This window comes from Nematolebias whitei, chromosome 12 (genome assembly GCF_014905685.2).
Source record: "Nematolebias whitei isolate Nwh7 chromosome 12, NemWhi1, whole genome shotgun sequence".
Classification (NCBI taxonomy): Eukaryota; Metazoa; Chordata; class Actinopteri; order Cyprinodontiformes; family Rivulidae; genus Nematolebias; species Nematolebias whitei.
Genome location: NC_056509.1, coordinates 41,973,865 through 41,999,699, shown reverse-complemented (window position 1 = coordinate 41,999,699; position 25,835 = coordinate 41,973,865). Strand labels below are relative to the sequence as shown.

Here is a 25,835-nt window from a genome sequence, read left to right as displayed (position 1 = left end):
AGTGTCTGATGCATTACTTATTTTGACCCAGACATTGTTAAAACTGTTGATTTTGGAAACCCAAGAAAAATAATGTAAACTTACATAAAATAAATCTCAAGGCTTAAATTTGTAAAATTGTTAGAGTGACATACTTTGAAATACTGTAGGATTTACTGGGTTTGGACAATATTGATCTCTGATTTCTTCAATTCATACGTTGTTTCCCAAAAGTTTCCTCGTGAACTTTTAAAGTGGACTTGATCCAATTTTGTGGGATTTTCTTTGGACTTTGGCTGCGTCAGCTGTGATTTTCAGTCCAGTCCTTGCACCTGACCGTGCTATGTTGTGTTGTTTCATCATTTTCTTACAGCAGATAAAAAGTATCTGAATATTATGTCTTTAGGAATCAGGAAGCAAAATATTTCAAGACCTGACTGATTCTAAAAGATGATAATCCTTCAGTTTGTCTGTATGAACAGTTTTCAGCTTGTAGTACTTTGGAGATAAAATACAGTAACACTTTACAATAAGGTACACAAAATTTGATTAACTACTAGGGAACGCCTCAGAAACGAATCAGGAACAAATCAGGAGCTAATGAGTAGTTAACCAGTACATACTGGGGAACACACAGCCAAGCCTTATTAGGGGACTGGATAGTTACCTGGGAAATGAAGAGGATCTAATCAGGAACTAATGAGTAGTTACCATGGAAACCAAAGAGAAACGAATCAGGAACTAATGGGTAGTTAACCAGTACTTACTGGGGAACTCACAGCCAAGCCTCATTAGGGGACTACTGGTTAGTTACCTGGGAAATTAAAAGGAACTAATCAGGAACTAATGAGTAGTTACCATGGAAACCAAAGAAAACCAAATCAGGAACTAATAGGTAGTTAACCAGTACTTACAGGGGAACTCACAGCCAAGTCTTATTGGGGGACTACTGTTTAGTTACCTGGGAAATGAAGAGGAACTAATCAGGAACTAATGAGTAGTTACCATGGGAACCAAAGAGAAACAAATCAGGAACTAATGGGTAGTTAACCAATATTTACAGGGAACACACATCCAAGCCTTATTAGGGGACTACAGGTAAGTTACCGAGTAAATAAAGAGGAACTAATCAAGGTAATTAAGGTCAGGTAGTGATTAAGTAATGATTGGTTACTCAGTAAGTACTTGGTATGATGCTTCACTACATCAGTGAATAAAATAATATCCAGGCAATGATTTGGTACTCAGTAAGTGATAGTCAGACCTAGTTAAGATGACACCAGTACATGATTATGAAGTTGACAATGTCTTTCATTAATAGGTTGACAAAAGAGAAAAACCAACACAATCAATTACCACTGGAAAACCGGATTTTGACACTTAGGAGCTGTGACCTCACTGGTGCAGGGTTTATTCAGAACCCACATGGAGAATTTCTCCTCTGTTTCTGTGGTAACAAACCAGTAGTCCCCCAATAAGGCTTGGCTATGTCTTCCCCAGTAAATATCTACCCAGTTCCTGAGGCGTTCCCTAGTAGTTAATCAAATTATGTGTACCTTATTGTAAAATGTTACCTAAAATACTATTATCTGTGTAAACACAACACTGGCCAAGCCATTTTCACAATGTCAGATTTAAAGGCCTACCGTTTCTTGAAGGAATGCACATCACCCATCCTCTTTCATGCAGGGTTTTAGACTAAAATCTTCTTATGTTTCCATTTTGGTCAAAATTTTAAGTTTTGTTACTCACTATTTTATATGAAATCACCAAATGTGACACTCAGAGTATGTAATATGTAAGGATGAGTCTCAGCTACTACCATCTCAAAATTTTATCTCATTACCTGTAAAACTTCTTCTTTATCTTTTGTTGGCTAATGTCGATAAACTGTGGCAGCCATCTGAAGTTGGATCGACTTGAAAAGTTGTTTAATCGTAGATGTACAGAAGTGATTACGTTCTGAGAGTTTTATTAGTGTCGTGTTCGAAGCATATGTTGGGGACAATGTTCAACTACTACCACGCCAAGCTTGAGCTCAGTCCCTGTAAAACTGACTCAGTTCTAGCTGCTTTTGTTTTCTAATGTCAGTTAACTGTGACAGCCACCTTGAATAATAACAATACATCTAGTGATTGCTTTCTGGAAGTTTCAGTAAAGTCCATTCAGCGGTTCGAAACGTTTTGATAACAGAGTTGGTTCCAACTGTTCATGTCAAAGTCTAAAACAAATCTAGTGTGATCAGTTAGTGCTAAAGTTTAAGCTTGGGATCAGTTTTGGCTAATACCACTCCAAATTTTAGCTCAAAATCTGTACAGTTGGCTGAGTTATACTCATTTTTGCATTTGCTAAGACTTCTTTGCTGTGGTGGCCATCGTGCATTGGGGTAACTCTAAAAGATGGTGAGTTGTCAACTCAGCAATTACCTTTTCAACATTTAATCTGTTCAGTGGATCGTGCAATATTTTACTAACTATCCAGACAAATGTACCACACACCTATTCATGCAGGCATTAGCATGATTGCGCCTTCTTCATCTTTGCCGGTGGATGATAATCTCAAGAAAGTCTGTCTTCATGGAAGCAAAATATAAAAAAAAGTTAGGGTTAGTGTAAAACATCCAGAAACATCCATCCATCCATCCATCCATCCATCCATTATCTTCCTCTTGTTCCAAGGTCAGGTCTCAGGGACAGCTTCTTGAACAGGGAGGCCCAGACATCTCTTTCCATAGCCACCCCTTTCAGCTCTTCTGGGAGGACTCCAAGGTGTTCCCAGACCAACCGAGAGACTTAGTCACTCCAGCGTGTACTGGGTCTTCCCTGGGGTCTCCTCCCCGTCAGACATGCCTGAAGCGCAGGTGCCCAGGGTTCATCCTTACCAGATGCCCAAACCACCTCAAATGGCTTCTTTCTATGTGGAGGAGCAGCGGTTCACTTTGAGTCTCTTCTGGATAACTGAACTTCTCACCCTGTCTCTAAAGGAGAGTCCAGCTGTGGATGAAACTCATTTCAACCGCCTGTATTCACGATATCCCTATGCATGCTCAATGCATGTTATATTCACGATCTCATTCTTTCTGAGTTTGTGACCATAGGTGAGGGTAGGAACGTAGACCGATTGGTAAACGGAGAGATTTGCCTTACAGCTCAGCTCTCTCTTCACCACAACGGACCAGTACAGAGTCCACAATACTGCAGATGCTGCACCAATCTGCCTGTCAATCTCACGCTCCATTCTTCCCTCACTCCTGAACAAAACCCCGAGATACTTGAACTCTTCCACTTGAGGCAGAACCTCACCCTCGACTCGAAGAGAGCAACCCACCCTTTTCCTACTGTAAAGGGTGGATTACTGTAACTAAACACTACGATCCTACTTTAGGCACCACATCCCGCTTATCAGGTAGAAGTTCTCACACCCTGTATCTGCTCCATTTTCCATGTTGTTGGAGAAGCTTCACTTAAAAACACACAGCTCAAGCCGTACTTAGCACCCCGCCTGACATTTATGAGAAACACGACTCCTGAGCAGTCGGACCCATTTAAACAGACTCCACTCTTAGTGTGAACAACTTTCAGGAATTTGTTCATTTTCCTTTTTATTCTCAGCCCCACTTTTTGCATCTTTTTCATCTCCCTTCCAAAGCCCAACCGGCATTTCTCTCCAACGTTGCGAAGCATGTGGGTCAAAATAGCAGCGCTGAGGGACCCAACAGATTCACCTTTTCTCAAGTTCACATTGGTGGCAGCGGCGGCTGAATTGTAGGAGTTTATCTGGCACGCAGTAGCATCAGGAGAGTTCTCGGGTTTCGGTTGGTGGATGCATCAGGTCACACACAGACACACACACATATGCACACAGCTGTTGCTGTCACACACAGGCTGGCTGTTTAGCAAAAGGGAGGAAACGGGAAAAAAATACAGCGTGAGAAATTCTTGGAGGTCTGTTCGAGATGGGTAACTCATTCAAAAGTTCCAGTACGGGAAAATCTCAAACCAGATGGACGAATATCTGCTTTTTATTCTTGCTGTTCTTTGTTACTGACGTTAGCATGCAGACATGTTGGAGCTGCTGGATCCTGTGGACGAGTGGGAGAGGACGGGGTCAAGTTCCCTCTCTACACTTGGAAGTTGACTAAAACATCCACCCAACCCTCACTTACCTCCTCCTGCTGCAGGCGAGGACCCTATACATAGTAATGAAGCTGCTTTTTATCTGTCTAGCTGTCTAGCAGATGGTCATCCTGCTGCTGCGAGGATCGCTTTGCTTCGAATTCACCAGATTCTCTGGATAAGAATCAAACCAGGACCGCAGAGGCAGAAACTGTCTTAATCTGTTGACTGAGTGCTCACATGGACTCTTCGTTCAAACCCTGCATACAAACCCTTAAACGTCTTCTCTTTTCTGTTTGAGAATAAAAGTTAATTTATCCTAGCTGCCGTTCTTCCATTGTCCTTGCTTCCCAATGTCCAAATGACAGGACGTTATTCCTAATAAATAAATTATTCTTATATAGTGTTTTTCTATCTTATCAAGATATTCAAAGTGCTTTACAACACAATCTGTGTCCTCATTTACCCATTCATGCAGCACTTTGCTAGATCATACAAAGAATAATCAGAGCTTTATCACATTCATGCACCGATGGGACACACATCAGAGGCAATGAGGGGTTTAGTGTCTTGCCCAGGGACACTTCGGCATGTGACTGCAGGTGGACTCAAACCCCCAACTCTTGCATTGGAGGACGACTGCTCTAACCACTCAGCCACAGCCACCTCAAATAAAAATTGGCCTTATAATGCCAGAATGTTAAAGCTGCCTGGCTTCCAGTAGTATTTTCATTTTGCGCCACATGTAGCCAAGAAGAAAGGTAGGTGATAACGACGCCGAACCCTGCTGGGGTCATAAGGCCACTGGAATGTCAAACAGCTGAAGAGAAAGAGGTTTATTTGGTTTTAATGAAGTGCCAAGTCTTGGTCGTCCTGTGGTTGTATTGAGTTTCTCTTTCTGGATCCTGAAACAACAAACTGGAGGCCCAGTTTCATCATCACAGTTACCCCCGCTGTGCTTCACTTTAATTCTGTAAGACGAGTTGATTTGTGCTGCAACACAAACGGGTTAAAATACTGTATTGAAACCAGAACTTTTTCTCATGAGTGTATTTGTAAATATTCTGAAATGTACCTGCTGCCATTCAAAGTTCCCATTTTTGTTGTACGTAGATTGAGTTTAAAGTGGTAGCTCCGATCTTTTGAAGTAGACTTCAGTAGAAAGGTTTTGAACAATGAATATCCAACCTGTTGTAGATAGCTCTTTGAACGGCACCATGTTGGATGAATAAAGTTTAATTCAGAGCAGGTTCAGTTTTAAACTACGGTTCAGACCGTAGTTTAAAACTGCTCCAGTCTCAAAACTTTACCAGACATTTTTGCAAATGCTATTTTATTAGCATTGCTGTCAATTTTGAAACAACATGATTTGCATGGAGTTAAATATAGATTTTACCGAGTGGTAAAAGTGGGAGCATTAGCTAGCCGTGGTTCTTTGAGTTCAGCCTGGGAAGTTAATTATATCACAGATCATTGGCCTCATGAAGACTTGAGTAGATTTCTGGCTGTAGCTTATGCTTAAATCAAGGCATGAAATCTTTATTTGAATTTATGTGAAAGGGATAGGCACAAGTTTAAGTTCAAGTTGTGTTTATTTGTCATACGCACGGTTAACAATACAATGAAATGCTTAGGATGAGAAGAACTGATTTGACTCGCTAAAAAAAAAATCAAAGAACAAACAAGAAATAGTAAAGCATGCAGTAAGGCAGGGATGTCAACCTAATTTCTACCGAGGGCCACATCAGCTTAATGGTTGCCCTCAAAGGGCCAGATGTAGCTGTAAGACAGCATAAATGTAGCTAAATTTAACTAAATGTACAGTAATGTAAAATAAACACAACTACTCTTTATCAGTAAATAACTCTGATTTTTTTTTTTTTACTTATTCAACTTACAAATATTACATATATGTATTTGCATAGATGTAGAAAAATATGTCTGCTTGTTGCTCTGTTTTTAATATAAAACCCTTTTGACTTATTATACGACAATCAGATCTTTTAAGCTCTCGCGGGCCACATAAAATGACGTGGCGGGCCACATCTGGCCCGCGGGCCTTGAGTTTGGCACATGTGCAGTAAGGGTACAAAAATAAAGTGCCAAAAAATGAAAAAGTAATTATAATATTTACAACGGCCTAAAGAGAGATAGTAAACAACAACATGGTAGAATATAACTATATATATTGGGAGAGTGGTGGCGCAGAGGTTAGAGAGGTGGGCTTGTGATCCGGAGATCGCCGGTTCACGCCCCGACCCCGACAACATCAAAAAAAAAATAAAAAATTGTGGGTGGGGTAGGTGAAACACCCACACTTGCCCCCACCCTCATTCGCCCCACTCTGGGCCCATGAGCAAGGCACTTAACCCCCACCATGTGCTCCCTAAAACAGGTCTCTCTTGAAAATGAGTTCTCGTGGCTCAATGAGACTAACCTGGATAAATAAAGGCTAAATGAAAAAAATAACAGTTCAGCAGGATGAATTTGAATGAATAAGTATTTCAAGGTAGCAATATAAACTAAAATGCACATGATATATACATACATATATATTTATATTGCACATAATTAACATATACTACACAGGTGCACATTGATGGGCATCCAAAATTAAATGCAAATGTAAATATGCCAGAGTTGGCCAGATAGCTAACTTTCAGTTATGGTCCCAAGAACATTTCGTTCGTGCATTCCGGTCTTCGTGAAATTGAGTGCACGACACACCAATAAATGCAAAAATGTCCTGTACGCATGAGTCTCCTCTTTCATGTGTACATGCGGCACAAGAGTAGAGGAGGTTTGTGTGACGCTGTCAGTTGCAGCATTTAAAATGTTACACGTTTATTGACACGACGACTGTAAGTTTACACAGAGACACTCGGGGACGTGCTAGAATTTTCTGAAACTGTAGTTTAACCAGCAAAAACACAGGAAGTCACTCCCTTGAATCATTGACTAATATTGATTCTGTGAAGACCACATGAGTTTTTTTGGTGCAAAGTCTTGATTAAGAAGGGGAATTAATATTACTGTATCACAGTTGATGAATTTTATTAATCCAGAAGCCACCCATCAGCTTTTAGTTTGTTCCCAACCATGTTGTCCATTAGAATGAATCACGTTGAACCAGGCCACCTCACCGTAATGTAAAGCTGCGTTTGTGCATTACTGAGATCCAGATGAGTCCAACCCACACAGCTGGCATGCCTCGGCTCAGGGTCAACTCACCTGGTCTGTTGTTTTTCTTTTATTATTTACAAGAGCAATTTACAAAAGGCTATCTTTTATAAAATGGACCTAAACACTTTATTTTGCTAGTTAAAAAGCAAGGCATCTATTTTTTTTTAATGTTCAGTACTGTTGAATCCTAAATTATTATTATTTTAATCTATCCAGTTGTTTAAATTTGTTAAGTGTTACTTTTATTGGACACAGTCCATTCAGGACTTTTGAATTGTGGACTGTGGACACGTCCTGCAGCCTCGTCACTGGCTCTGCTGTAAAAAAAAATCCAACAACATGAATTTAATTTCTGGTGTATAATATTAAAATCTCTCCAACAATAAAGCAAAACATTTTTCTCTAATTTGTTGTAGGGCCCATTGAAATTGCTTCCTGCAATGAAATTAATGGAACGCAGGAGATTGAGGTGAAGCTTTCTGATGGAGTATTATCTGTGAGCTGTTGTTCTGTTTAACTTCACATAAACTGTTCCACTTCTTGGCACAGTGAGTCTTGGTGTTTGCAGCGTTTTCTTGGATCTCTTATCTTGCTTCCTTAGCCTGCAGGGGGCTGTTCCGTTTGTTTCTCAATCCATTGAATTAATACTGCTGTAAAGAAGGTGGGAGCCAGAACCATGGCAACCTTCAGCTTAGATTAGTGTGGGCTGTAAGCTGGCAGGAGATGTGCACACCACACACATACACACGTGCACATAAAATCAATACGTACTGGCAGGTGGAGCCTGACCCAGCGCAGTCTGACAGATACAGATGTTCATTTGTTGTTTCTCTGATTGAATCAAGATTTTCTTCTCTCCCACAGTGTAACACTCGGGCTTTAGAAATCATATTCTGTTGTATTTTCATCCCTGCTGATGTATTTTTAGTCCAAACACATGCATGTATTAACACTATTTATTACTTTAATAGGTCTTGCTCTGCTTTTCCCACAGTGTAATCCAAGGTTTTATCTTTCATGCCATTTTTTCTTCGTCTTTCTTACCCCCCAGTGAGGAAGGCATGTTGTTAATTTCAGTTCGGTCACTGTCAGAACGTTTCCACCATTAACACTCCTCTCTCCCGCCCCTGGCAGGATGATGAAGTGGTGCTACAGAGTGTGGCCACCATCCAGAAGGAGCATCGCAAGTTTTGCCTGGCTGCAGAGGGACTCGGAAACCGCCTGTGTTACTTGGAACCCACCTCTGAAGCTAAGGTGAGGAGAACGCACAGTTTTTGTTCTAGGGATGGGCCTTTGAATTTGTTGATAAATGCGGTATTAGATTCTCCTTTCAGCCTATCAGCCACTGCTCCAAACGTAAGACCAACTTGCAGCAACTCATGCTTTTCACAGTGCCTGCATATTTTCTCATCCATGCAGGGCTAATTATTGTGTTAGCACAACAGAAATCTGTCTTACTGAGTACAGTAGTCCCCCGTTTATCACCGGGGATCCATACCTGAAGACCCACGATAAGTGAAAAACCACGAAGTAGGAATAATAGTACAAGTAGTAAGTAGTAGTTTATTTTATTATATATATATATATATATAGACATTTTAAACCCTTCCCACACTCTTGCAATATTCTAAACAATGTTCCTAAACTCTGTAAAAGAGCACAGAATGTCATGATTTCAGCTCCCTGCCTCCTCTGCTTTTTGCCACCTGCAAGCGCTCTTGGCCACGCCCACTTGTCTCTGCTCAGCACAACAGCTGATCATGCATGGAGAACAGCTGATCAGCTGCAGCAGGAAGTTTATCCTGCAGCTCTGGGCTGCACAAATGTGCAGCAGGTGCTAAATAATTTAAAATAATTTATTTTGAATAAAAAATCCATACTGATCGTGCGGCTCATCCATCAGTCAGCCAGTTGTGTGTCATGTCCAATCTTATTTTGAAAAACCGCCACAGAGCGAGTCTGCGATAAACGAACAGCGAAGTAGCGAGGGACTACTGTACTATCTCAGCTCCTGCTTAACGATTAGACTTGTTGCCTGTTTCATGTTCTTGCTGGAAAGTTAACTGTGTCCACATGGTTGGATCTTTATGGAGGAACAACATTTACTCCTTTAAATTCTGCAGCTGCCAAATGCTCCAATGAAACATTGGCTTCAGGTACAGAGACATGTGCTGCTGCTAATTATGCTAGCTTTGTTTTCGTTCATTTGTACAAGTTTAATGGGTTAAAGTTTCAAAATAAACTAGGATGGCAGTTTGTTTTCATTCTTTGCATTTTATTTTAAAAAATCTGTTTATGGAGGGGGATAGGGCGGTCGTTAAAAGCCCCTCGACTGGAAATTTAGAAAACAAAGTGTCCATGCTAAATAAACACAAAAACTGGAATAATAGCATTGTCTTAAAAAAAAAAAGTTTAAATGTTTGGGTGCATTAAAATGTTAGCAACAGCAGCACTCGATCAGTAAGAGACTTTCCAATGAACGATCAGCGCAGTTTTTCCTTTCCGTTTGTATTTTTTCATCTTTTTATTTTTTGTACTTTTAGAATTTTGTTTACAAAAATGAAGCACTTTTATGTTGTTTGCAATACATTTTTTGGATATCCAGAAACTTGGAATACAAAAATAAAAAGTTACTCGTCTGTGGTGTCGATGTGTTTTTCCCATTTTTGTATAGTTTTTATAGTTTTTAGCTCTAGAACCCCCGGACCTTGGATGGGGACGAGTGGAAAACGTTCTGCTTTTTACTCACTTCCCTTGAAATGTTCTTGAACCAGAGGCCCAAACGTGTTCAAGGCAGACCATTGCACACACACACAACTCTCCTCGATGTTGGACAGGTAATAAATTGGATGTCGTTGAGTGCGAAATATCTCAGATCATCCAAGATGGCCGCTGTGGTCTGTTTTGAGGAACAGGGAGAGTTCTCTGCCGCCTGATTTCAGGCGATGACATTTTTCTTACAACGCCTGACCGCCTGCCTCCGCTACAAACAATAAAAAGGCCAAAGTGAAAGAAGTACTCTCTTAAAAATGTTATTTAAAGTTCTGCCAAAACTAACTTTTAACGGTTCCACGGATATAAAATGAAAGTCCTAAAGTATTTTATTGAGGGAAACTGCCTCTTGAGAGTGAAGTTTACCCTTTACTGATTAAACAGTGTATATTTTTATTTTGCTCACATCTTTGTTCTCACGACTGATTATATTAAATACATATTTTTCCAATACATATTCTGTTATTTAGTAATCAAATATTTTAATATTTCATGTTCTCTTTTTCCACTGACAAATCACAAAACCATACATAAATCCATCAATGCATTTGTTTTGCCAAATCTGTTTTTTTTTTTCAATGAAAAAAGCAGATAAAGTAATTATTTTTCTCTTTTTAGTCCTTCCTGTTTTATTTGGAAAGCTCCCTCCCCACTCTGTTTTGTGTTACTTTACTTCCTGTTTGTCCTCCTTGAACCATGAAATTAACCTGATGGTTCCCACCTGAGCCTCATTAACCTTCAGCCGCTGCTGTTTTCAGTCAGTCCGACATATTTTCAGCCTCCTCACCTGGTCTGCTCGTGCAGCTTCCTTCTAGTGAGTTTCACAAACGTTTAGTGTTGTCAGTTCTATCGTTTAGGTTTTAAGAAGTGTATCTTTTCAGTGACTCATCTGTCTGTCAGGTACACCTGTTTTCAGGTGCTGTTTGTGAGCTTCTAATTAAATAGTTTAATTGAATGGAAGTAGTTTTATTGACTTAAGTATATATATATAAACATGCTTTAGAGGGAATAAAACCAATGACAAAATTTTCCTAAGCCTCTTCCGATGAGATTTCACTTTTTGTATATTTTATTAGTTTTTTCTGAACTTTATTTTAAATTAATTTTCAAGATGCTCTTGGGAAAAAAAATGAATAATTTGAATTGTTTTGTCTGAATTCTCTCATCATTTCCTTATTTATTGTTTAGTACATTTTTTATTTTTTACAATGTACTTTTGTATACTGTATTTTTTGGACTATACGGTGCACTTAAAATCCTTTAATTTTCACAAAAATCAACATTGAGCCTTATGCATTAACTCTGGTTGACCTCGAACTGATTTTATGTGATTTATTGTGAATGAGTTGAATAAAGTTTGACTTCTCTGACCGTTTTGTTTTGCTTAATGCGTCATAATCTGGTGCGCCCTATAGTCCGAAAAATGCGGTACTTTGTAGTATTTTAGCCATACTTTTCAAAATGTTCAGCCCATTGCAGAAATGGATGCTATGACTTTTGGATTTTCTAAAATTTACACTTTCTTAAATGATTAATTGTAATTGGAAGTTTTTCCCCATAGAAATACGATATCTCTTCAGTCTGTTTCATCCTTCCTGCTGTTTTTAATCTTATGCTACTTTTTGATAGCCTGTTGTTGTTTTTAGCTTCTGTTTGCTACCTAATCTTTTAGCTAGTATTTCACTCTTTTTAGCATGAGTAACTCGGCGTCAGCTTCGTCAGCCGTCATTCAGCATTTTGCATTTTCACAGAAAATGCCATTTCTCTTGTATTTGATCCCTTCTGAATAGTCTAAATGTCATCTCCATCCAGTTTTATCTCCTGACGTTTAATTTGACCTTTCTGCAGCTCATATTATTGTACTATTCATTCATTCAACCTTTATTTAGACAGGTAAATCCCATTGAGCCTCGAGGACTCATTTACAAGAGAGACCTAATACTACATGATCTCTTCTTGTCAGACGAGGTGTAATGTATAGCGAATCGCTCCATCTTTGGCAAAAACTGCAGAATTAGAGGTGACTAATTCATCTGAACTGTCCAGACTTCACCTAGCAGTGTAGAAATGTACATGAAATTATTCTGCTGCATCAAATTACAGATCAAAGCCTGACTGTGTTATCGCGGCTCCTCCGATGCTGGAAATATCTCCGTGTTAATGTGCACCCACTGATCAGCATTTGCTTGTTTTAGTGCCCTGTAACGTGGACGCTCACTGTAGCGCTGGAGGTTTGAGCTGCGTTCCACAGCAGATGCATCCTCATTATCGCCCCGCTGCGCTAGTCTCCGCTCACAGTTCTCACTCCACTGCAGAGGTCCGGGGTCAGCCGGGTGTTTGACTGAACGAGGGAGCGTGCAGTCCTTTATTATTCACCTTTGCTGTGAAAAAAACGATGGAAAAACAACTTTCTGCTTTTACAATTCAGCTTATTTATGTTGGGTCAGTTCACAACAAAAGCCATTTCTTCGGATTGTACTGGAAAAACCACTCATAAATCCGATCCAGATTCAAATCCAGTTTATGTAAACTATATATCAATGTTATTCAGGAATGTGAACTGATGCCCGTCTCTCTTTATATGTCTAATATTAAATAATGACAACTAGAAAAGTTTGTTTCAAGTTTATACAATGAGATGTGTTACAATCAGTCTGCCTCTGTGACACTTTTCGTTTGCAAGTACTTTGCAGGATTTATACATCTTTAAAAGTCGTATTTATTTGTTTTTAAGCTCCATTCTATTTGCTTAAACAGTATGATTAAAAATATGCTTCAATTTTTTTTTTTATCTGTTATTGATGTTATCAAAACATACACATGATATTTGTACTGAAAGTAGCAGAACAAATACCATAACAGAGCACTTTGCTCTCAGACTACCGGTACAGGTTTACTTGTGGTTCCTAGAGTTTTTATAATGTAAGACTTTTAGTTATCAGGCTCCTTTTCTTGTAGAACCACCGTCCAATTTTTGAGAACAAGGCACTCTCACACTACTTTTTAAAACTTTTTTTGGGATAAATCCTATAGTTTGGGATTCCTGAGCCACCCCTTAGTTGTGCTGCTATAGGCTTAGACTGTTGAAAGTCAGAATGAAATTCTTGAGGAATAAGGTACAACTTCAAGTTACTGGTGGCCACTTTTTTAACAGCCCTTGTGATCTGTCACACAGAAATGGTAGAAAACTTAAACAAATCGTAGGTAAGTTTTTCAGTACTAATTTGTACTGAGCAGTTTATTTACTTGTCTAATGAAATCCTGCAGTATTTTGTGATTTTTATACTGCGTTGAAAACTTTTAGCAGTTTGTGTCCATCAGACAATTCTATGTAAACATGATTCAATAACTCACAAATAAGAAGGCGTGTGCAAACGTGCCAAACTGTTTTTTTTCATTCAACCTTTTATTTATACAGATAAATCACATTGAGCCTTGAAGACTCGTTTACAAGTGAGACCTGTTTAAACAGATAAAAAAAAGTAATGAAAGTGACATGTATAGGATTTGGAGGCAAAAAACCCCCAAAAAGAATCCTAACAGACTCTTATTCCTTGGCCGAGGAAAGAGAGCCTGAAATTGAAAAAAACACTATGCACATAAGTATAGGCTCATGCATGTTATAGGTTATGAATCAAAACGTTTCTGGATTACATAAGTGGTTTCCTGTTTAACGGTATAATTTTGGTGATGCAGTACTGTCATTAAGATTTTCTTCTTGGTCACTCCCTGCACATTGGATAACTTTGCAATTGGAATCATAAAACGTGTTCCTAAAATAGTTTTGCCCCAAAGTTCTGAGTTTCAAATTTGGAGAGGTTCGTATAACAAGTCAAGAGCAACCAAACATTTTATTTTGGACAGAGAAGAGGGTTTAGCGGGACATCTGCTTCCCTACGAGGCCATGCAGGTAACAGAAGAGGAAATTCAAGCAGCACAAACTCATGGAATAAGCTGTTTTTCCTCGAGGAGAACCCGTTTTTCTCATTACCTTGTTAATCAGTACATGTGTCCCTTTGCTCTCCTTCCCTACTTTCTTTTCCTCTCCCTCTCCTGTCCTGCAGTATGTTCCTCCAGACATGTGTATTTGTAACTTTGTGCTGGAGCAGTCCCTGTCGGTCCGAGCCCTGCAGGAAATGCTGGCTAACACCGGGCAAAGCAGCGAAGGGGTGAGTCCCTCTTTTATTTATTTTTTCTTCTTCACATTTATAACTCTCTGGTCACTTTCAGGTACCTTTTTAAAGCACACTCACATGATGCTTACCAGCAGAAAAAGAACCTGTTTGTGATTTGACACTGGTGCAAGAAACCATTTTTGGCATTTTGACATTTTATTTAACTTAGGGTCAGCAAAAAAAACCCTGAATTATAGTCTTCACAATGATGCTTAGTGAGCTTAATTTACTAAAAGCATCCAAAATATGTCCTCACAGGCAGAGCAGCTGAAGACCGAAAGGTGTAAATGTACTGAGGCTGCAAAAGGAAGCTCCTCAGCTCAAATGTGGGAGACATTTTGAAGCCATCCAACGAGGACCCGTTCCAAAATTCTACTTTTATCTAAATGATTTTCATCTTTGATTTGCTGCAGGCAATCAGACCTGTTTGCTTTATGAGACAGGGATCAGCCTTTTTGTCAAGTCAGGGTGATTTCTGTTTAAAGGAACGCTGTAGATACTTTTGAAGTAGTGTCTTGTGGAGTTATTAATCAGTATCTTACCTGTGACAGAAATTCCTCAGAATATCATCAGTATGAAATAATACCAGGTTCTCTTGGGAGAAGTGAGTAGTTGACAGGTCAGAACTGCATCAATGTAATATTTTGTCAATGTCATTTTTATTTCTGTGGCTCATTAACAACAACAGAAACTGATCTGAGTGCAGTTCCGTCGAACAAAACCAAGAAAAAAAAAAAAAGCAACCAAAGCTATGAAACAAACAAAGAACAGGTAAAAAGCTACAGAAACCAAAGTTAAACCATCAGATCCACTTGATTTCAAGCACCTCTTAAATCAAACGGCAAGAAATAGAATTCATTCCGAGCATAGATTTTAAAGTCAACAGTTTCAGCGGTTTGTAAATGACGAGGTAAACTAGAGAGATTTCAAGCAGCGACTGCAAAAGCTCGATCACCTTTGTATTTTAGTTTGGATCTTTGAGCACTAGAACCTGGTAGATTAACTGTGGGACTCACTTGAATGCAAATGTATGTTGAAAACTCAAGTTTTACATTTGCGTCAGCGTTGCTGATCTGCTTGGGTTTGAAAAGTATCAACTGAAATACTGAGAATATTACATTTACGAGAAGCTGATGGCTTTGATTAAATTTTCATTTATTTTAAACTTTTTAAGTCATGCTAAAAAGCAAAGATTGCTGTTGTCTTTAAACCAATCTCAAATATTTCACCTGAACCATACAGATGCATTTATATAAAACTTGATGTTGTAATTTTGCATTTAATGTTTATTTATGCAGAAAACCAAGGCTAAATGTGGTTGTATCAGCAATGGTTCATGTGACTTTAACAGAAAATGTTATTATATTGCAACATCTCACATGAACCATCGCTGATATTGGGCTGCAGACAACTCGGTCTTCGGTGTGCAAAATTAGATCTTGAACTATTAATGCAATTTTTGAGATTGGACTTGTTTTAAAGTGGCAAAAACCTACCTGCGCAATTTCAGGAGAACTTCTGATTGATATTCCAAATGTCCTGAAATATAGTTTATTTTAAATAACTCCACAAAACACCACAAAATATTTCAACTATTTTAAGGGAAACAAAAAACCCTTACATAAACAACTTAGAGGAATAAATGAGCAGATAAAAGCTTTTGCCTTCTTAAATGTTTTTCTGTGATGTAGTGAATCAGTATCTGATTTCCATGTTTCTGTGTTAAACAACCGTAGCTTTAAATGCCGTAAAGCTTCAAAAATATGATTACAGTAGTCTCTCGTTTATCGTGGGTGTTAGGGACCACGCCCCTCGCGATAAGTGAAAAACCGTGAAGTAAGGACACAGTAGTCCAAGTTCAAGTAAACTTTATTGTCATTATCTAAAAAAGTTAAATCTGGTCCTCTGGACATTCAAAAAAAACAAAACCAAGCAAAACAACAAAAAAATGTAGAAACGTTTCGTCTTTCGTCATGTGGTACATGAGATGAAACAAAATTTTGTACACAAGTAGTAGTAATAATAAGTAGGACTTTATTTTAGAATTTATATACAGGTATATATTGGCGTTTTAAACCCTTCCCGCACTCTTGCAATGTCCCTAACAATTTTCTAAGCTCTAAAAGAGCACAGCTTGTCATGATCTCAGCTTTCTGCCACCTGCGGCACTCTGCCACGCCCACTTCTCCGCTGCAATCACACTCGCGCTCGTCACTCCTAATCTCCTTCCTTCTGTGTAAATAAACAGTTAAAATTTAAATACTGTACTGTAATAGTTTAAGTAAACAATCCATGCTGCACGAGCAGCTTTATTTTAAATAATCAAGCGCGAATGGCCAGGCCACCGGGAAATGTGCTCCGAATGGCCAGTCGCCCCAACCTGCTGCTGCAGGTGCTAAATCATTTAAAATAATTTATTTTAAATAAACAATCCATGCCGCCTGAGTGGCTCATCCAACAATCAACCAACTGTGTGTCATGTACAATCATATTTTGAAAAACTGCAAAAGAGCGCGTCCGCAAAAGTCGAACCGCGAAGTAGCGAGGGCCTACTGTACGCTATGTTTTCTTTAGTCACAGGAATGAATTTGATTGCAGTTACATGGATTATGACTTTTCCATCTTTTACTGCTTGATAATACAGTAGTTCCTCGTTTATCGTGGGGGATCCGTACCCTGAAGACCCGCGATAAGTGAAAAACCGTATAATAGTAGTACAAGTAGTAAATGGTAGTTTATTTTAGTATTTATATATATTAATGCGTTTTAAACCCTTCCCACACTCTTTCAATATTCTAAACAATGTTTCTAAATGCTCTAAAGGAGCACAGAATGTCATGATTTCAGCTCTTTGCCTCCTCTCAGCCACGGCTGCACTCAGCCACCTGCAAGCGGTCTCGGCCACGTCCACTCCTCCGCTCTGCACGGAGAACAGCTGATCAGCTGCAGGATGAAGCTTATCCTGCATTGTATGGTGCACAAAGTTGCAGCAGGTGCTAAATAATTTTAAAATAATTCATTTTAATTAAAAATTTCATGCCAATCGTATGACTCATCCATCAATCAGTCAGTTGTGCATCATGTCCAATCTTATTTTGAAAAATAGCGATAGGGCGAGTTTATGATAAACTAACTGAAGTATTTTGGGACTACTGAACAGAAAATGTTAACTCTTAGAAGTAAATATTGTAAAAAAAAAAAATAAAAAATCAGCTCATATCAAATCAAAGTCCAGTTGCTTTTATATCTCATAGTTGGATGACTCTACAGAACATGGAGCCTTTTTTTTTAACACAAAGAACTTTGATTTCTGTAGAAAAAACCCCTCTTTATTCTTTATAAAAACAACACATTCTTGTTCCTCTGATAATAAAAAGGCCTACAGGTACAAAGAAAAGAAATGATCCGAGAGTGCTCTGCAGCATCGTCCCTCTTCAGCCTTTTTGATTTGGCTCTGAACAGTTGGGAGTCTTTTCTTCTTGGCTCCACTCGAGCGCACTCAGCATGTTTATCAGAGCAGGATCCTGCTGATTCTCCGTTGTGCCACAGAAGTGTCCTTGCTAAAAATAAAGTACTATTATGGAGGGATGATCTGTCAAACCTCTGTAATGTTCAGCTGTATGGAGAACGCAGACAAGATTCTCTTCCTTTAGAACAACTTTGTTTTGGGACAACAAAGAGAAAACAATGCTTACTTGTCCATTAGATCATATAATTTGGAATAAGTTGCTTGATATTGCCATGTTTTGATTTTGAGGGGAAACAAATGTTCCTGCTGCATACGTGTGGTCTGAGCCATTTTTAAAGCAGTGCACCAGCTCGTTATGAGCTGCTTGAGACAGACCACTTGTATTGTAGGAGGAAGGAGCTGCAGCAGCATGAATTGTTGTGCAGTATGAATGTGGCAGACAGAAACCCAAGCAGCTCATGATATTCTGAAGCTATTTTTTTAAAAGATGAATTGGTGCCTCCATGCAAAACAGTTTGAGTTCTTGCTGGGTTGCTGTAGCCACAGTTGTCCAACACTGCCACAGATTGTTCCTAGAGTTTCACATGTGCACTGCCTGGGTCCTCTCTACTGGAGAATTAAGCCTGCATTGTTGTTAGCCTGGGTAGCAGATTTGTTTTGTGCTCAGCATCGTTCGGCGAGAGGACACGATGTTGACGAGAGTACAAAACGTCTGCTAGCAAAGGCTGATAAATCATCCTTCTAGTTTCCACAGTCTGGGCCCATTTCTCCACCATCGATGCTCTGACTTGGACCGTCAGCCTCACGTCCCGATAACTCATTCTTTTCATCTGTATTTGTTTAATAGAGTGCTGACCATGAAAAATGGGTAGGTCCATCAGCTTGTTCCTCAGTCCTGTTGTCAGTGTGCATGACAGACGCCTCAGCTGCTAACCGAAGGGGGCTGAACTTCAGGCACTTTCACTCAACGGGACGCCCATTTCTCGATTGTAGCAGCTGCGTTTATCGCAAACAAAGCGTCTTAAGTTTAGAAGTAACATGTTTTAACGGGCGCTATTCGTCACTGATATATTGAGCAATCAAGCAAATACATTTATTTACAAATACATTTACAAGATATATTCTTTCTCCTTCTGTAAACTGCCAGAGCTTTGAGAGTTGACAATCTTGAAATGGCTCTGGTGCCGTCACCTTGTGTCCGCACGAGTGAAAGTCTTCGCCTGACCCCTTTAAAGACTTTGTGTGCAAACGCCCAAGCGCTTCCAACTCATCAGATCTGCTTCTCGTTTGCCTAAAACATTCAAAAATACCCTCTTTGTTTTAGTGGCATATATGAAAGCACATTTTACCGCGAGTCTCAAAGCCGTGCATTTTGCTGCTGTTTTCTCTGAGTTTGGTCTCTAACTGAAGATAAACGGTATCGACAAGAGGAAATGTTCAGAAACCAGCTTAGATTTCAGATGTGCAACTCTTTAAAGGACTGTGTTCTGGTATCAGATTGTTCTAATTTTAAGGAAATGTTATTTTAATTTTGTAGCTAATTGACAAGCCCCGTTGTAAATGCTCAGTACATGAAGTGAAACCACCAATAAATCAGATGGTACTTTACAAACGAGTCTGACATGAATAGCTTCTCCGCAGCATTGGGAAATTGATTAGTTTGCAATTTACCATCCTCTGACCGCTCATAAAAGATGAGTTATCAAGTCAACATTTAGGCAAAGTACTTCGTCATCGTTTGGTGTAAAAACTCCCAGACGCTGCCCAACAGAAGCAGTTTAATTTCTGTGAAAGAAAGTGGGTAAAAACTTTTTTTTTTTTTTTAAATAATTAATTTAGCTGCGTAATTTATAAAAAGTAAAGCGTCTGCTGTCATCTACTGGTGATGAAAATGTTTAATAAAAGAGCTAATTTTATTATTTTATCTTTTTATACTTTTTATTGTTGATAAAATGAGGTGATGGTTTTAAAAATATGTATTTTACTCGCCCCAAAGCAATTTGGGTTTGAGTACATAAACTGTATGAAGAAAACTGCTTGCAGCTTGAACTAGAGAAATAGCATTTCCTGCAAAAATGCAGTGTGAACGCTTATTGCAAAAGAGCAGTTGAAATTAGCTAAAAAAAAACAAACATGTTGAAATGTCTGAAATGGAAGAACAAGCCTAAGTTGGAAGAAGAAAGCATAAAGCACTCTAGTTTGCCCAGCTAGGCTGAAAGAAGCAGAAATGAGCACAAAAAGTGAAAATTATAAAAATAAAAAAAAAGCAGAAACTAGCAAAATAAACAGTTGAAAAGAAGCTTAAAAGGCAGAAAGAAGCTTAAATTACTAGAAGGAAGTGGAGAGAGCACATTTTGCTGAATTAGACTGAAAAAGTTGAAACGAGTGCAATAAATGTGGACTCACCTGAAAAAGCTAGAATTAGCACAGAAACAGCTAAATAGTAGCTGAAACTTGCAGAAATAAACTGAAATTAGCAGAAAGAAGTTAGAAGAAGCACAGAAATGTTGTGGTTAGCAGAAATAATCTGAAAGAATCACAAAACCGCAGAAAAAAACAGCTGACCTTAGCTGAAAGTAGCTAAAAAGTTTAAATTTGCACAAGGAAGCTGAAAAAAAGCTCAACTAGAACAAAATGTGAAAGGAGCAGTAAAAGGTTGTTAACAGATATAAATATTTGAAGGATGTAAATTTAGCTGTTGTTTTTCTATGAAGAAAAAGCTAAATATTTCAAAAAGATAAAGTTGCACCAAGACCAAAAGTCATAGCAGGATTGTCCTGAAAGCGCTGAACGTTGTTTAAAATCATTAACTGTCCCCAAGTAGATGCTGCGAATGTGAATTATCCAAGTTTAGGAGAATTAACGTTAACATCAAGCAGTGAAATGAGGTAGTGGAACAGAAACTGGATAAAATAAAGACATTTTCAGATGCCACTCAAAAAACGTGATTTTGTTAAAGTGAACGATCAAAAATTATTATATTCATTGCATAAAAAGGAACCTGAAAACACATTTTTATATTAATTTAATAACATTAGGTGTGCTAAATAAATCAAATGAGGCCTTTTAAAGGCAACAAGGAACACAGCCATAATAGAACCGTCTAAAACACAAAATATTAAAAGTTACATTCTTAGTGAAGTTGCACAGTGTGGAAACTGTAATTTTATGTTTTACCCACAATCAGATTTGACATTTTCTTTTAAATAAACAAACAGAAAAACAAGAACTAATACTGTTTTAATTGGTCTTTAGATCCTGAGAGTGAGCTCCGGTTTAACTTTAATCAATTCAGTTCAATTCAATTTATTTCTATAGCATCAAGTCACAACAGAAGTCGTCTCAGGGCACTGAACAGAAACATTCACTACATTAAAAAAGGCCAGTTAGTAAAAGTTCTCTAAGGAATCCAGCAGATTGTGCTGAATCTTCACTTCGTCCGTCGCAGTCTTCCATCCTGAGCAAGCACAAAGGCAACCGTGGAAAGGAAAAACTCCTTTTAACAGGAAGAAACCTCCAGCAGAACAAGACTCAGGATGAGCAGTCATCTGCTTTGACTGGCTGGGTTTGAGAGGACAGGAAGGAGAAACAAATAAACAAAGAATGGCAGGTCCAGATGTACTTTCTATAGGATGAAAGTAAAAAAAAAAACATGTTAAGTATATAAATCATTACAAACACAAACGGGTTGAGCAGAGCAAGTAAAGACAGCTGCAGAATGACGAAATGTGGTCAATTTGTCCTCTGGCAGTCTAAGAATATAGCAGTATAACTAAGGGATGGCTCAGGAAACCCAAGCCAACCCTAACTATAGGATTTATCAAAAAGGAAAATCTTAAAAAAACTGGACAATGTGTCGGCCTCACGAACAAACTGGAAGTTGGTTCCACAAGAGAGGAGCCTGACAACTGAAAGATCTTCCTCCCATTCTGCTTTTGGAAACTCTAGGAACCGCAAGTAAACCTGCAGTCTGAGAATGAAGTGCTCTGTTAAGAAAATATGGAACAATAATCAAAAAGCCACACACATCAGAGATTTGTCTGTGTGCAACTTCAACTGTAAAACAGTTTGTATGATTTAATAGATGTTTGTTCACTGCTCAGACGACACAATAATGTGCAGTTATCATTTACAACTTGATAAATGGCTGCGCCTCATTTAATGCAAACTAAAAACTTCCTCGGTTGTACTTTTAAAACTTTTAATAAAGACAACTTGTTTTAGCCATAAAATCTCCAAAATTATAAAACCCATAATGATATGTTGAGCTTCACTTTGGAGAAGAAAAAAATACATTTGATTCAATAGAACTGCAGGTTTCAGGAGCGTTCAGCTGTTTTTAAAACGAATCAGAAGATCCACATCATTCTGTACGAGAAACCGTTTCACTCGTGCGATCTTGAGACCGTTTAATCAAGGTCTGGTTGCAAGAACAAAGTCTTTTACTTTCACGTGTCAGTGTTTCTACTCATTTTATTGACCTAAAGGACATTTTACAAATGGGAGGATCATTTTTTTTAAAGTTTAATATAAAGCAAAGACTCGACTGCAGATTTGAGCTCATATCATGGACACCTTATCAAAGGTCAGGTCCTGGCACTGGTGGGTCCATACCTGTAAGGGCCTATCCATTTATCTCCCCTCATCTGTTCCTGCACACCCTTCCCATTTTACTTTTGATTAAACCCTCCATTTCCTTTTTTGTCTGTTGGACACGAGCCATCCAAGAGAGTTGATGACGCCAAGAGAGAATTAGCTGGGGGTCGAGTTCAGGAAACGTTTGGGAGGTCAGTTTTAAACATGACCTCACCTGCATCACAAACTAATGCTGTTGACTTTACAACACGGGATGGTCTGATAAAACTGCATTTTAAGTTGTTTTTGTTTGTTTTTTTTTTGATCTCCAGAACAAAAAATACAAATCAGACTGATGTATATTTAACTTTTACTCACATTCAGTTGTTTTCAAGGTAAATAATGACCAAACATACTTTAGTGTTTAACCAACACATGCTCTGCCCTTTTTATCCTGCTGCTAGAGGTTAGTTAAAAAGGTAGGTACTCGTTTGTTTTGTTTTAAACTTGGTGTAAAGATGCAACAAAAATCCCCTTTTTATTCTACTTTCCCTCCATATTTCCTCAGGTGTTTTGCTAACATGCGGTTTGCTGCAGTTATTCTTGTCTTTCACAAGAATGAGAACGTGTGGTATAAACATCTGGTTTGTGTTGCAAATATTTGTCCGGTCCCATTTTCTCCGTTTCCTGCTTGCACTTGGAGTGGAGGGCTGACCATAAAATACCTTTTATGTGATTTTTGAAGGTGCAGACTCTGTCATATAGGATATGGCCATCCAAAGAGTTTGAATAGAAGTTACCTGGACTTCCTTTCTTGTCTTGGAAGATGTTTCATCATGATCTGAAAGGCTTCTTCTCTTCTTATGAATCATGTGACTCCAGGGACCTTGTAGTGAGACCGTCCCAACAACTTCTGAAGTCTAAAACTCTCGGCCCATATTCAGAACGGAAGAGGCGTTTTGGATGACGGATAAAGCATCTTCAAGAAAAAAGTCTGGTTCTCCCAAGCGATCTTGGGATCCTTTGAGTTTCACCGATTTTATCTGAGCAAAGATAAAAAGTAAATCAGATTTAAGCCCAATCCCATATTTATGTCACCCCTAAATTTCTAGACCTGCTATGTCATAAGAGGTAGATGCTGAAATGTTCCACAATGAAAGGAGACGCCCATTCAAAGAGGGAAGGTGCAACTCAAACCCCTGGCTAAATACCGGTGATTGGGTCTTAATATCTGGCGCACAAGTGAAGTGGACGAGATTGGGTGATTCAAATGTTCTGAGGTGATGAATTTAATCTGTTGTCTTTTCATTTGTCAGGCGGGTCAGGGGGGTGGACACCGGACCCTGCTCTACGGTCACGCCATCCTCTTACGCCACTCCTTCAGTGGCATGGTGAGTATCTGTACCAGGACGATGATGAAAGAACAAACCGTGACAACAGTCTGATTACATCATTTCTTCTCGTTAGAAGTCGGGATGAAAACAAATAGTTTATTTTGGTTTAAAGTGAGATCCTGCGGAGTTAGGACGGCAAATATTTTACTTGTTAGCTATTTAAACCGAATTTAATTCTGACAGGACTGACGAGCCTAAGGGAGCTAAAGCCAAAGTGGGTGCTGGCATCTTAAAACACGTTTATTCTCAGAAGTCTCATAGTGGTTCATGTTGTGATGGGTGTGTGTGTGTGTGTGTGTGTGTGTGTGTGGGGTCATGTGTGGGGGGGGGGTGATTAGATGTTCAGAGTCAAGTTAAAATGAACAAACCCAAATAATTAAGGTTTTTGTCAGGACGATTTAGTTTTGTTTTAACACCAGTGCCTGGTAGTGACATGCCAAGTTGTTTCCTGATGGTGCTTTCTGCCATTGTACTTTATTTTGAAAGGATTACAAAGTAGAAACTATGGTCATGGGTGAGCCCAGCATTGCTGTAATAATTCTTGCATCATGATTTTGCTGGTGAAGATTCTCGGACATCCTGGTCTTGATTAATTAAAAAAAAAAAAGTTACAAAACAAAAACAACTGGACTTCTATTCTGAAGCGGGAGACGTTTCTTTTTCCGTCAGGGAGGCTTTATCAATTTTTAAATATCTGAAGTGTTTGGAGTGCCAAACTTTGTAAAACTGCATGAGAAGCATGGTTGTGTAGATAGACTGGAACTACTCACCCTGCACATTGGAGGCTCATCAGACTCTTCTTTAGTCTGGCTCGGAGACATGTTTGGTCACCTGCATGAAGGTGTGAATTGGACTGGAGCTGACCTGGATTCAGGTCTAAAGCTGCATTGTAATTTAATGAAAGTTGAAATCTGCGACCTCCTCCTCTGTTTAAAGTTTTTTTTCTTGTTTGGCATAAATGGCCTCCTTCACCCCCTCCATCTGTCTTCTCTGTCCAAAATATGAACATTTTGGGCCTCAAGAGTGTCCCAAATCCTTGAGGTGTAGGTGGACCGCTGAGTCTGGTCCTGAAGAGGTAGCTCTCTGGTGTCGAGTCATGCGTCTTTGGAGAGGTTGTTTAGTTTCTCCAGTCTAGAGGTCTGAACATTCCTCGCTGCACTGAACTATAGACACACCGCTCGTTTTGGGGGCTCCGTTTTTGGGATGGACCAGCCTCTGTCTGATGGTCCTGTTGGGTTTAGAATGTACTAGGAAGTTGTGTTTGTGCCTTTTTTGAAGGGGGTTCATCATTATTTTGCTTAAAATGTCCATCCCTTGTTCACCTGAATGCTACTTCATTGCTAGTTTGGTTGTTCTGGGAGAAATGTTGATGTTTCAGTCAGAAGAGCTACATAATGCAAAATCTATGGTGGTGTAAAGGTTTATAAAATATCATTCATGTAAACCACTATGAAGTTTTGGAGAGAGTTATTTTAAGATGACAGTAATCCACTTTGACACCACATTAAAGTGATTACTAGTTGATTTTCACCAATCACTAATTAATTAATACACTGATTATTCAGCACGTCGCCTCTCCTTCTAAACTATTAATATAAATATATTTTTTATCAAAGCTAATTATTTTTTATTTTGACCCAACACTAATTCCTTTTTTACTCACCAGTACTTGACCTGTTTGAAGACATCAAGGTCACTGACAGACAAGCTGTCATTTGATGTCGGACTACAAGAAGACTCGATAGGTACAGTATGACTAATGAGCACCGTGTTGAATTCCCCTCTTCCTTCCAGTTCCTTGAGCATAAATCAGCTCGACTCAACCTTGAGATTAAATCAAGAATTTTTAACTGCATATGGGCTGTGTGTACAGTAGAGCTTAATGTCAAACTACAACGCTTCTGAAACGGGATTTATCAAAGTACATATACTTTATCTTCAGTATTTCCCAGACGATGGATGATCGTTTAAAGAAGCAGAAAAATATGTACTGCATTTTACGCCGCATAAGTCGCATCAGTCCAAAAATGTCTTATAAGTGGAAAAAACATAAATAAGTCGCTTTGCCGTATAAGTTGCATCTATTATGCGTCACCACTGATGCATTGTGTTTATGCGTCACAGCTGACCACCCAGAAACTTGGGCCGGTGTTGTGCCAAAAATCGATTGGCT

General features: G+C 38.9%; 1 protein-coding gene across 1 annotated transcript in view; it reads left to right on the top strand.

Annotated features, from left to right (window-relative positions):
• The window catches only part of ryr3 (ryanodine receptor 3), a gene marked incomplete in the record, with an annotated part of 155,080 nt that overhangs the window by 11,854 nt on the left and 117,391 nt on the right, over nucleotides 1–25,835 (top strand). The window contains 5 exon segments of the mRNA XM_037685921.1: nucleotides 8,412–8,531; nucleotides 14,114–14,218; nucleotides 18,541–18,561; nucleotides 23,585–23,659; nucleotides 25,329–25,407. Coding sequence (XP_037541849.1) covers nucleotides 8,412–8,531; nucleotides 14,114–14,218; nucleotides 18,541–18,561; nucleotides 23,585–23,659; nucleotides 25,329–25,407 — 400 coding nt within the window.